This window comes from Penicillium psychrofluorescens (genome assembly GCF_964197705.1).
Source record: "Penicillium psychrofluorescens genome assembly, chromosome: 1".
Lineage (NCBI taxonomy): Eukaryota > Fungi > Ascomycota > Eurotiomycetes > Eurotiales > Aspergillaceae > Penicillium > Penicillium psychrofluorescens.
In genome coordinates this window covers 218665-230823 of record NC_133439.1, presented here as the reverse complement: position 1 = coordinate 230823, position 12159 = coordinate 218665, and the positions used below count along the sequence as shown (strand labels likewise).

General features: G+C 51.9%; 4 protein-coding genes across 4 annotated transcripts; 2 read left to right on the top strand and 2 right to left on the bottom strand.

Annotated features, from left to right (window-relative positions):
• Positions 1 to 316: 316 nt before the first annotated feature.
• PFLUO_LOCUS60 (Nitrogen permease regulator 2) lies at positions 317 to 2138 on the top strand (the record flags this gene model as incomplete). The annotated part of the gene is made up of 4 exons (XM_073783555.1): positions 317 to 359; positions 413 to 841; positions 897 to 1033; positions 1086 to 2138. The coding sequence occupies 4 exons, from the start codon at positions 317 to 319 to the stop codon at positions 2136 to 2138; spliced, it is 1662 nt and encodes a 553-aa protein (XP_073634159.1).
• Positions 2139 to 2414: 276 nt separating this feature from the next.
• PFLUO_LOCUS59 (uncharacterized protein) lies at positions 2415 to 6872 on the bottom strand (the record flags this gene model as incomplete). Its single annotated transcript, XM_073783443.1, has 2 exons — positions 2415 to 5749; positions 6023 to 6872. The coding sequence occupies 2 exons, from the start codon at positions 6870 to 6872 to the stop codon at positions 2415 to 2417; spliced, it is 4185 nt and encodes a 1394-aa protein (XP_073634158.1).
• A 1410-nt stretch (positions 6873 to 8282) lies between these two features.
• PFLUO_LOCUS58 (uncharacterized protein) lies at positions 8283 to 9966 on the top strand (the record flags this gene model as incomplete). The annotated part of the gene is made up of 3 exons (XM_073783332.1): positions 8283 to 8941; positions 8997 to 9513; positions 9574 to 9966. The coding sequence occupies 3 exons, from the start codon at positions 8283 to 8285 to the stop codon at positions 9964 to 9966; spliced, it is 1569 nt and encodes a 522-aa protein (XP_073634157.1).
• A 149-nt stretch (positions 9967 to 10115) lies between these two features.
• On the bottom strand, positions 10116 to 11048 carry PFLUO_LOCUS57 (uncharacterized protein; the record flags this gene model as incomplete). Its single annotated transcript, XM_073783221.1, has 1 exon — positions 10116 to 11048. The coding sequence occupies one exon, from the start codon at positions 11046 to 11048 to the stop codon at positions 10116 to 10118; it is 933 nt and encodes a 310-aa protein (XP_073634156.1).
• Between the last annotated feature and the right edge of the window lie 1111 nt (positions 11049 to 12159).

Here is a 12159-nt window from a genome sequence, read left to right as displayed (position 1 = left end):
TAACAGGGAAAATCCCACACACGCAACGATAGAAAGACATCGGCGCCAGGCCGAAACAGAGGGAGCGTACGGAGTGACGAATCTAGAGATTGAACCAAGCCGCACGTGAGAGGGACATCGATAAGCATATCTCGGCCCGTGTCGCGTTTCCTTCAGCCCAGCCTCCCTCCCGTCGCCATGGCCCGTAGGCCTGCTTGACTCTTCCTAACATACGAATACCGCGTTCCTGCTTTTCTCTCAGCTTTCATCGCTGCCTCGGTTTCCCCATGTCTCTGGCCTTGGCCCTGTCGGCCCCCACACAAGCTTCCCCTCCACGATGATCAAGGCAATCTTCTACAGCAAGTTCGATACGCAGGAGGGTCCGTCAACCAGTCAATTGATAAAATCTCATTGCTGACACCGCAGCGACCAGGTCCCAAGGTTGTCCACCAAGTCCCGGATGGAGCGATCGTCCCCTCAACCACTGCGCCCTCGCAGCCGCTCTTCCTCACTTTTGCCGACGTCTCCTTCTTCGTGATCCCTCGTCAAGAGCTCTGCGGCAACCTTCTACAGGTGTGCACCAACGGTTATCGCATTCTAGGCTATCCGATCTGCATGAAATCGGCGCGATACGACCGCAATGAATTCATCTTCAATTTCTGTCTGGTGCTGGCCGAGGAGGAGGACTTCAGCACGTACAAGAGCGTGGTTCAGAAGCTAGCCGACTTGATGCACGGCCTTGAGGAACAGAGCGGATTCTTGTCACGCGACTTTTCCAAGAGTGGCGAGGGCAAGGTGTACAGCCTGTGCGAGATGTTGATGGAGGATCTGAACAATTACTGCGAGTGCATGATCCCGATCGGTATGTTGTGCTCGTTTTGACGTGATATGAATTCTTGCTGACGGGCCTTCCGCAGATGACCTCAATACCCTAAACATCAAGCTCTTCCCGGTTTACCCATCTCCTCCCTCTGTCAAGGCCTGGCAGGTCCCTCTTTTTACAGTCCGGTATCAAGCATTCATGGATGAAAACTGGGATTTGACCATGCAACGAGTACGATTTCCATCTCCAGAATTGTGAGATTCTCGGCTGACCTTTCTTGCAGATTGTCCCACACATCAATGGTGTCAACAGCGTCCGCATCATATCTGTCCTCGCGGACACTGATTTCTCCTTAACCTGCCGCGCCATTCGACATCTCCTATACTATGGATGTTTATTCCTCTTGGACATCTTTTCTTTCGCCGCCATATATGCACCGACAGCTCAGTTTAGCTCCACCATCGCTACAGACGACGCCATGCAACTCGAATGTGCACGATATGTCAACTCCCGTTTCGCACCACATCCCCGAATAGGGCCTTCAATGCCATTACAGGCCCCGTCCACAGCTAGCCCTGGCAGAAGTCCCGGAGGTGCAGGTCCGCTGGTAAGCCCTCTCGCCGAAAACCCCCCAAGCATGTCCCGCGACGACTCGCGCTTCGATGCCGAAGAAATTTGGCCTCTGCTCGGCGAGTCCGAAGACGGATACAATTTCGAACATGTTGAAGCACCGGGCAGCTCAAAAGGCGATACACCCGCCATAGGACAAGGCCCCGGGATCGTCGATGGCGTCGGGATCGTCGAGCTATACGCCAGCCTGAAACAAGGCCAGAGCGTCAAACAATGGTACTCCCAGCGTAGCCGCGAGCTGGCCAATATTGACATTCGCCGCTTCATCACCTTCGGCGTGATCAAGGGGTTCCTATACCGTGTTCACAAATACGCCTGCGCAACGGGCCAGCCGGCACCAGCGCCGCGCTCCTCCTCCACCGTACCCCCCTTCCCATCTACTGGTCCGTCCTCACGCGCCACGACGGGGAATAACACTCCCTATGCCGCCTCCAGCGTGGGCGAGGATTCTGCCATGATGTCCCGGCATGACCTGAGCCGCGAACGCGCCGGCTCACTCCAGCACGGGAGCCGCAGTGTCGTGGTGGGTTCGTCTGACCTGTTTGATGATGATCACGATGATCCCATCGATGATCGGACACTGTCCAAATATATCGATGGGACACATTGTTTTGACCAAATCTGCACTGAGCTGGAGATCAGCGAGCGAGAGCTTACCGCTAGATTGAAGCGGTATCCTGGGGAGGTACTTATTCTCCACCGGTGATCAAGCACAATGGTTCTAACGTCCTGATATTCGCTGTTGATACCCCACTGACTGGCCTACAACGCTTTCGCCCAATATAATAGAGCGTCAACCGCTTAATTTATTCCTATGGCGAATGGCCCTAGCTCCCATTGAGGCATGTCCTCAAGTGCCTTGTAGCACTTAATATTGCATGCCAACACATTTTTACAAAATCAAGACCAACTCAGAAATGATATAATTCATGAAAGTGCATAGGGTCGAACAACGATAAGATCTATTTAAACTACAGTAGTTTTATTCAGAAGATCGGGGGTGATGATCAGGCCTCGCTTCCTGCGGAAGGGTGGGATGCATAGAGCTGTCAGGTTTCGAGGTTGGTGCTTCATGCCAGTGCCCCTCAGACGGAATCGGCGGCCTAGGTTGCTGAGCCGGAATGGGGCCCTGAAGACCCGGATGTTGACTGTGTTGCATAGTCACCTGCCGTGCACGTGCAGTCAAGTGGCCGAGAATGCCGCGTAGGTACCGTCTGGCAAAGGTGACATGTTCTGGAGGCTCCGTGCTTTTTGATAAGGCGACTAGCATCCGACGCACCTGGGATTCGGACTGCAGATGCGGGCAAGAACGATTTTGGCCGAAATGCGCCAAACCACAGAGTGGGCAGTATTCGACCCCGGCGAGTTTCAATGGACAACGACCACGACCATGGTACTGCTTGCATGCGGCGCAGGCAAAGTGGGGTTCTCCGGTACCATCTGTACTCATCGGTCGTACTGGAGGAGGCAGCTGGACTCGAACAAAAGGACGGTGTTTAATCTGTAGCGGAGGCTGGTCGCCCGCCAGATCCATGGCATCTTGTACGGCATCCGCGAGAGAGTCTGTTTCATCGCCCTCATCCTCTGCTGGCTCAAATTCCCGATCGAGATCGCGCGTCCTCTGCTTTTTAACGGGCGTGGGCTCGCCATCATTCTCCTCTCCTTTTGTGCGGTAGTTCACTGTCGTTCTCTTTCGCTTTCCGCGGCCAAGGCCCTCGGCTTTCCGATAGGCCTCCTCGGCTGCTGCGCGTTCACGCTCTTGGAGAATCTGATCCCAAAGAGTGGTGTCCACAGGAGTATCTTCCCCTTCAGTCACTTCTTCGAGGGTGCCACGGTCATTCTGCCAGACGCGAGCGAAGCTGAACTGTGGCTGCTCGGTCGAAGCACTGGCCGTGTCGTGAGCGATCTTCTCAGCATGTTCCGCCTGGCTTCGATCCAGAAGCCTGTCAATAGACTCGGAGGTGTAGGCAACGTCTGCAGAGTCATCGTCATTAAACAGTGTATCAGCACCATGCCGAAGGATGGACTCTAGATCCTCCTCGTCCTCGTCGTCCTCCATGCGCTGGATGAGCACATGGTCCAATGCCAATTTCTTCTTGCCCTTTTGCATAATCCTTTCTTCCACGGTAGCTCGTGTTATGAGCTGGAACACAAGAACAGTATTCTTCTGGCCAATTCGGTGAGCGCGCGATAGGGCCTGCATGTCTTGCTTTGGGTTGAAATCTGGATCCATGATGATGACGGTATCTGCACTGGCAAGGTTGATGCCGACACCACCAGACCGGGTCGACAGGAGGAATGCAAAGTAAGGGGAATCGGGCGCATTGAAGTCATCAATCTGGATCTGTTTCTGCAACGATGACAAGCTTCCGTCCAGACGACGATACTTGAGCCCAAGACCATCAAGAAAATCCTCAACGATGTCCAAATTTGCCAAGAACTGACTGAAAATCAAGACTCGGTGCCCGCGCTCGCGCAATTTCGGGAGCATCAAGCCCAGCAAACGCAGCTTTCCAGATGCCTCGACCAAGTGTTGGTGAGAAACAACAGGATCAGGTGTCTTTTCTTCAATATTCCGGTTATAAACGAAGGGGTGACAAAGACACTTCCTTAGCTGCATCAAAATGTTATTCAAATTGTAGCGCTCGGACTTCTTGAGGTGGCTCGTTTGCTTCTGGAAAATCGCCTTAATAAGGTCTGGGCTTTTGCCAAGGATTGACTTGTAGAGTTTCTTCTGAACGACAGACATCGAAACGGGAACGATGATTTGCACCATCGGCGGTAGGAAAGGTAGAACTTCAGCCTTCGTGCGACGCAAGAAGAACGGTCGGATCATCTCGTGCAAGGCCCGGATATTGTCCGAAGTGAGGTCACCATATTCCTCTTCCAATTGTTCCGCATCTCTCTGCGGGTCAAGGAATTGTATCAAGTTGAACAACTCCCGAATGCTGTTCTGAAGAGGGGTCCCTGTGAGTAGGGTGCGGAACCCGAACTTCATGCGTTGGAGGCGTTCATAGAGCTGGCTCTTGTCGTTCTTGAGACGTTGACCTTCGTCAACCACCAAGCCTGCCCACTTGATCTTAGCTAGGTCCTTCTTGGTACCGCCGTCGATCATGCTCTCATAGGATGCGATCACCACGTGGCACCGAAGGTCTTTGCTGTCTTCAGTGAACATCTCGTAATTCCGGGCCATTTGGCGAGTAAAAGAAGAGCCATAGTACGTGACCACCCGAAGTTTGGGCGCCCACATCTTGATCTCGCGTCGCCAATTCTGACAAGTCGAGTTGGGAGCCACAACCAAAAACGGCCAGCAGCCATGTTTTTGAACCAAAGTCGCGAACAACCCGATGACCTGAATCGTCTTGCCAAGGCCCATGTCGTCGGCAAGAATGCAGTTTGTCTGCTTTAAAAACATATAATACAGCCAATTGACACCATCTAGCTGGTATTCCATGAGTTCGCCCCGAATCATCAGCTCCGGCTGCGAGCGCAATACCAGTTTTGTCTCAAAATTCTGGGCTCGAACTCGTGAGAGATGGGCTTCGAGAGAAGTGTGAGAAGGAGAATGGATGGTATCCCGATACGCCCAGTCCTCAAAAGCGAGCTTAAAATCGCTCCATCGAGCAGCCTCAGAGGGGAGCGGAGGGGATTCCCATACTGAATCTTCATATGTCAACCCTTTGTACTTGACATAGGCGCGTTCAACCATCTCAGGATTTGCTTCATCGTCCGGCATAGTCGCAGCGTCCGAGTAAACGACATCAAAAATAATATCAACTCGCAGAAAGTCCTCAGGAATGGCCTCCTCGGAAGTCCAAATGGGCTTGCGGGCCTTGGGCGAGTTAAAGAATGCTCGACGCATGCTAGTCCGGCTCACGCCCCAGAACCAGTCACCACGTTTCCACGTAGCGCGGAAGTAGGACAGATTCTTCCATTTGACGAGATACTCCTTATCGGTCTCGGGGACGGCCTCCACCAGTTGCGCGGAAGCCTTGGCTTCGGGGTCGGGGTGCCATGCTACGATACCCTCGACATCTCCAGGGGCATCAGAACAATCCCTGCACTGCCAGTGCAGGCTGTACTGGGCGAAAACTGCTTCGATATCAGATCCCACCGCGATACCTTCTTCCACTGGCAGATGCCGCATATGAAAGGCTCGTTGACAACCGACACAGCGGAAAAGCACGTTGTTTACGTTGTTGACTTGAGATATATCAATCACAGTAACTGGGTCGGTACCCCCATTTTCAACTCGTAACTGCTGCTCCTCGCGCGCCGTGAGACGCTGTCGGAGAGGCTTGGACATAGGGCCTTCCTCTTTGCATTTTGCACAGCAGCCGAGATGGGGACACACATCATGCCTTGTGTGGGAGACTCCCAAGCAGCGATGGCATTGAAGAATGAAATCATTCTGATCAATCTTCGTGACCAAATGCTCTCGATTGGCTCGACGACCCAGGCAGAATTGATGATATGAAGAAGTACATCCTTGGCAAAACACCAAAGGCCCTTTCTCAGAATGATCATCGTAAATATTGCACACGGAGCAATAAGGGCAATGCTGCTGCCTGAATTCGTCATGAAGTGGACGCTGGTAGAATGCTTCTTTTGCCCCAGTGAATTTCGGTTGTCTCTTGGCCACAGTTTTATCCTCGGAAATGTCATCCTCCAATCTTTCTCGCAGATTGGATCGTAGGGTTTTCCTCTGCCGAGCTGAGGTGCGAGTGCCCCTGGACAAAGTCATGTCCGAGTCATCAGAGGTGCGGTCAGTTCTGGCAAATCCCCTCCTCAAGCGGCGCCGAGGACGCGTGGACCTAGCATCGCTGGCGGAATCTTCAAGATCGCTATCTACAGGGTGAAAGAACCGAGCGTACCCGCTTCTTTTTGAAGTTGCGCGGGGCCGAAGCCGCAAACCACGAGCGCTGGATGATCTGGACGATTCCACTTCAGATATCTCCTCAGATGATGTGCCATCGGTAGATGAAGAGGGGGGTGGCATCTGATGCCGTCCTCCAACGACTTGGATTTCATCCTCGCTCGACTCTGACGCGTCGATGAATTCGGGTCTCTCCTTGAAATCGGCCAGCGACTCCAGCCCGTATTCCAGTTTCGATAGTTGTGAGTATGACATTGTCTCGAGCTCGCCACTTTGGAGTTTGACTGTGTAAGTAGGTCCTTGCGGCTCATCTGAGCGCACTTCCAGGACACGGTCAATACCAAAATGGCCGGGCAAGAACGCATAGTCCTCCGGATTGTCGATCGATGGGACATTAATCGCAAATCCTGCCCTTCTGTGGGATGCCACATTATCGGTATCCACCTGGCTTTGTCTGGTTGGGGTGGGTGTGGTGGTGCGAGATTTGGAGCTCTTGAACTGCCTCAATAGTTGCGCGACCATCGCGTCGGGGTCTTTGGTATGACGGAGCCGGGCCGAAGGCATGGCGATCAGCAGCAGTAGGATGCCGCCGACGCGACCCCTACCAAGAAGGAAGCGATCAAGCGCGCTCGAAGGGTATACATCAGAGGAAGAAGGCAATTGACCTGGAAGGAAGACGCGTTGATAAGGTGTATTGGTGCCTTAGGTGTCAGAGCTCACCGCCCTGACAGATAAGGATCGATGAGGCCTTCCTGTTTGGGCAATCCCTCGTCAGTGCTTCTCGTTCGTTTCCACTATTATTATTTGCTTTTTCTCCCTATTGGTCTGTCGGATCTGCCACATTCCCCGCGCGCCTTGTGCCGATCACGCGTAGCCACATGTTGTTTGTCTGGGTTGCGTATCTGTCTCGTCATCAGGGACTGTATATGTAACCACTATCATACAGCAGGAGCACTGGCCGGTAAACTAGGTGAAAGGTACCGGTCCCCCAATACTACCGAGCATTGGACCCTGGGGGCATGACGGACTGGGCTTCCAAAGATAAACAAGCGCCACTGGGGGCCAAAGCCGGAAAAGCCCCCCGTTGACCAACCAGCGCTAGCATTATACTTCTTCACTTGTCATCACTCCCCCAAATGGACCCTTTCCTTCTCCACCGACCCGGTCCGGTTCACTGGATACGACTGTCTTCTGCGCATCTCAAAGAGGCTAACCGGCTCGGATGTGAAACGGCCCCTTGAGCTTCGAGAACAAACCCCTTCCTTGCACAAAGCCCGCTATGCCCATTGAGTTGACGGGCTGGAAAATCACTATATTTTCTCGTACGGGCTGGGGAATCTTGCCCCCAACCCCTTCTTGATCCACCGGAAACCCGGGGGAATACGAGCTCGCTTGCATCGCTTCTCCGGAAATCTGGCGTCAGTATTAATGATAGACTGCACAGCCTCGAGATTCACGGGTGGCAACCGCAATGGATCCGCGGGGTCATTGCACCCAGCCTGCTGTGTTGAGGTCTGCTCATTGCCCTCTGGGTTAGATTAAAAGATCTAACTATGTATAGCCACGAAATCGCACAACTGCCAGATAATAACGCGGAAACATGTCTCGGTATACTCCAATTCTTCTAACCAAAGCTTTTACCGCGGTGCTTTACAAAAGGCTCTGGGTCAAGGACAACAGATCCAAGACATGAGGATCAACATACTCCCGGACCGGCGGTGCACAGGCGTTCCTTGCATGACATGCCATGTAAGATCGGCTGTCAATCTTAGCCTAACTGAAAACTTCAGTGCGTCAATCGCCGGGAATTTAGATGGATCCTGTCCGGAGTGTAGAATAGGCTTAGCGATTGGATTTTGCCTTAGCCTGCACTGTCAAAAACAAAGATTACCTATAAATACCCTCCATCGACACCGAGAACCAACACTTCAACCGACATCATTCAAGCGCAACCTTGGCGATTTCTCAGTCATCATGCCTCGCCTTTCTGTGCTCTTATCCCTGAGCTTGGCTACAATCGCTCAACCTGTCATTGCATCGCCGTTACATAATTCACTTGTTCAATCCAGTGCCCACCAAAAGGACAAGTGCGGCCCTGTGTCTCAGTACTATAACCCTACGCCGGAGAAGTGGGATGCAGCCAATACCGATGCCTGGCTAAACCATTGGTGGACTATTATGGCCCAGAAGCGGACCAGCAACTCCAATGGCTTTGCTGGTGCCTTCGGTGAATATGCTATAGGCCAGCCGGATTGGTCCTGCAAAGATGACGGAAACAATGGCAACTGCGATGTGGATGTTTGTGGAAATCCTAAGATAAATAGCCTGGGAAACAGCACCCAGCAGGCATTCTACGTTTTGGAATCTATCAACCAATTGAATGGGTTCTTCGAGGGCCTGGACGAGACTTTCGATATTGCTGCTATTGTCGCCGCCCTTGACAACGATGATATTGTCCAGAATTTCTGGTGGGATGAAGGCTATTGGAACGCTCTTATCTTGAAGGAAATGTTCAACATGATTGGAACCCTCTTTGGAGTTGCTGCTGCTGGCTTGGGATCCGAAGTCCTTGGAGTAGCTGCCACATTGGTAGCTGGTGCTGGAGGTGCTGCTAATATTGCTATTTCCCCACAGTCAGTCCACCCCCATGTCAGATTTACTTTATGCCAGACTAACGACCGCGAAAAGGGACTCTTCTGATATAACCAATGCGGAACTCGGCCATACCATGGCTCAAGCAGTATCAAGCGCAAAGAGCGCATTTATCAATATCAATAACGCACTCATGCGTGGCGATAATTACCAAGGCACTGGGGACATTCGCAAATATCTCCAGAAAGGCGCGTGGGTGAACTACCCCGGTCTGTCAAAGGATGCAGCCAAGAATAGCATGGTTTCTATGCTTCAGTCCATGATGATCAATTCCCTTTGGCGTATGCAGCGAGTCTTCATCATTGGTGGCGCTTCTTGTGACGAGAATCAGGGCATTGGCAGCGGCCCGAAGAGCAACCAAGGAGAGAACTACATCTGTGACGACCAAAACCGTGCTTGGTACTTATATTATTGGCAAGACAAGCCAGGGCCCTTCTCTGACAAGGCATGGGGCTGGGTTGCTCGGCCTTGGGGCTCCGATAGGATGGGCAAGTCACCCCTCTGGGAGCAAGAGGGTAACTCAGGTCCTTTCTGGAAAAATCTCGATCCCCTAGTAAGTTTCATATCTTTCCTATCTGCCACAGGGGTACCAACTAATCCATCTTGTACTCAGGACGCTATCAACTCCTCCGTCAAATCCTATGAAGCTGCTGGAAACAATTACAACCCTCATACTTTCGCTTCTCGAATGGGCAAGTTATTCGCCTCCGGCTCGAATGCCTTCAAAGACGGCGCAAGCATGGAAGGTCTCTGGACCATACCCGTGTGCGACATCAGTGCAACCGTTAACAACTACCCCTATGCTCAGAAGGAGTACATTCTTCAACCCTACGGGTATGAGAATCGTCCTGTCTGGTGTGGCCCCATCTGTGGTGGGAATAAGAACACGACAGCCGAATTCTACAAAAAGGCCAATTTTAAAGGGGACATGAAGAAACCGTTTCTCTATAGTTGTGCGGAAAACGGTAGGACCTGGAACTGGATCACTGGTCACGACAGTGGCTAGGCCCTAGAGTAGAAGGCCCAGAATCTGCGGTATTTTTTTTGTCGAATATTCTATACGAGCCAAGAATTTCATGTTAATTATTGTTATTTCTTGTCCTATACGATTGTTTACACTTTTCTCCCAAGTTTCCTTTACCTGTTGACACATGGTTACGCTGTCCCGTCTGCAGCCTCCACTTCCCGAACGACAAGCCAAAGACATTTCCGGAACCTGGTCTGCTCTTCCTGCACATCAGTATTCTGCCTACCCCTCTGTTCTCTATCCTTCTGTTCTTTATCTGGTTGGTTGTTTTTCTTCAGTGCCGCATTAAAGCGAGTCAATCTAGATTTAGAAGTCCACGGCAGAATCTCCAGCTCGAGTTCAGCGATCCACGGCTCTAAGAGTCTGACATTCTGCTGCAGGTCGAGCTCTTGCGCTTTATCCGTCGGAGAGTTGGATAGCTTCTCCAGTTGTTGAAGAAGAGGTGCTTGCCGGTTTACTTTGCCCTGGGAATCGAGAATGGGAATCTTAGCAATATGGGCAACAGCATCAAGCTTAGCAATCTCGACCTTCAGCCCGCGCGGCCCAAAAATGTCTTTGTTTGCTCGCCGAATGGCTGAATCTGAGCGGCTCTTGGAAATACCGTGCCCGCCAAGATTTGCCAATCCGCTGACAGCGGAGCCAATCCATCTAAGGGGAAATAGGATCGGAACAGACTGGAGAATGCCGCCTGTTGCATCGAGCACCTGCATCGGTGGGCTGGCGACAATAGTATCGTTGAGTTGATCCAGGAAGGTGAGAAATGATTCCTTGGGGAGCTTGTGCTTGTTCAAGATGGGCGCATAGGCGCGGAGAAATGGCGACTCATTGACGGCATCAATGGCCGGGATTGCAATAGGTTTGTCACGGGCAGAGGATAATGCTTGTGTCGCTCTTGCTCCCGATGAGCTGCTCCCTTCGGCTCTGGTCTGTGGGGGTTCGTATTTGGGCGGTTCCCCGATCTCAGTTGAAGTATCCGTAGCTGGAGACAGGGAGGTTTCTCGCTCAGAGGAATGGCGGCTCAAATCCTCGAACGGGATCTTTGATTTCTCGTCGCTGGCCATGGCGGATGCTGTTCGGAGAGGAAATAACGACAAATAACGAGCGCGTGTGAGAATCGATGTACTTATGTAATCCTGGATAAGGCTGTCCACCCAGCCCAAGGGGTTTGGTTGCGGGCCCAGTTGGAATACACCGCCACGCCCTAGCTTGTGCTTGGCAATGCGCTTTTCCAAAATAGGTCCAATCTGCGAGGACAACTCTGAGGAAATCCTAAGATTGGCAGTATGTACAACCAAAGGATGGGGGTTTTTTCCCCCCTTCAGAAATCGGCCTTATGATTATAGCCTGAGGAAATTACCCGCTGGTCTTGTCGGGTAGTTATCCAATGCGAGATGTCGACAAAAAAAGGTGCGTCCATTTTACCGCTAGGCAAAAAGAGTCTTAGTTTCGGCTCCAAACAATGACTTTCACATTGACACAAGAGAAGATGAAAAAAGAAGAAAGTGTCGAGATGAAAAATGACGGTATAGACTGAGAATTGGCATGGTGCATTTTTGGTCTAGCGGTTATTTTGCCCCGATTCTGAGCGACAGAAAGATGTCCGACAGTAGCTCCATGGAGCGAGTTTGAAAAGATGATGCTATTCGGTCAGACAAAACTCTATAAAAGCCGGAATGGCAACTGCCTTCTCCCCACGCCATTCCAAAGCAGAGAGAGCAAGTTCTAGATCTCCTCTCTAGCCCTCCCTGTTATAGCTGGCTTTCTATCGGACGACTGGCTAGATAATTCGACACTTTTGGTTCACAAAAATGGTTCTCCTCACGTCGGGAGACGAGATCCGGGCTGCCGAAAATCTGCTTCCATCCGAGGTCCAGCCCAGCAGCAAATTTGGGCCAAACCAGGTCTCTTCCTGCTCGGACTGTAGTTGCGGCCTATCACTACATCTCGCCCCCGAGCTGCGGAGGTAGACGCGGAGAGAGCTTTCTGACGATGGGGCGGGTCATGGTCCCCGGATGTCTCCTCCACACCACGCGAGAAGCTTGGTCAAGCTCCCTGGATTCAATTCTCATTGGCAAATTGGTTCACCAAGCCCAAGCGCCTCTCATAGTGACGATGCTGTACACTGTATGCTGCTCGCTCCTTCCTCTTGTATTTAACAAAGGGTTTTCCTTC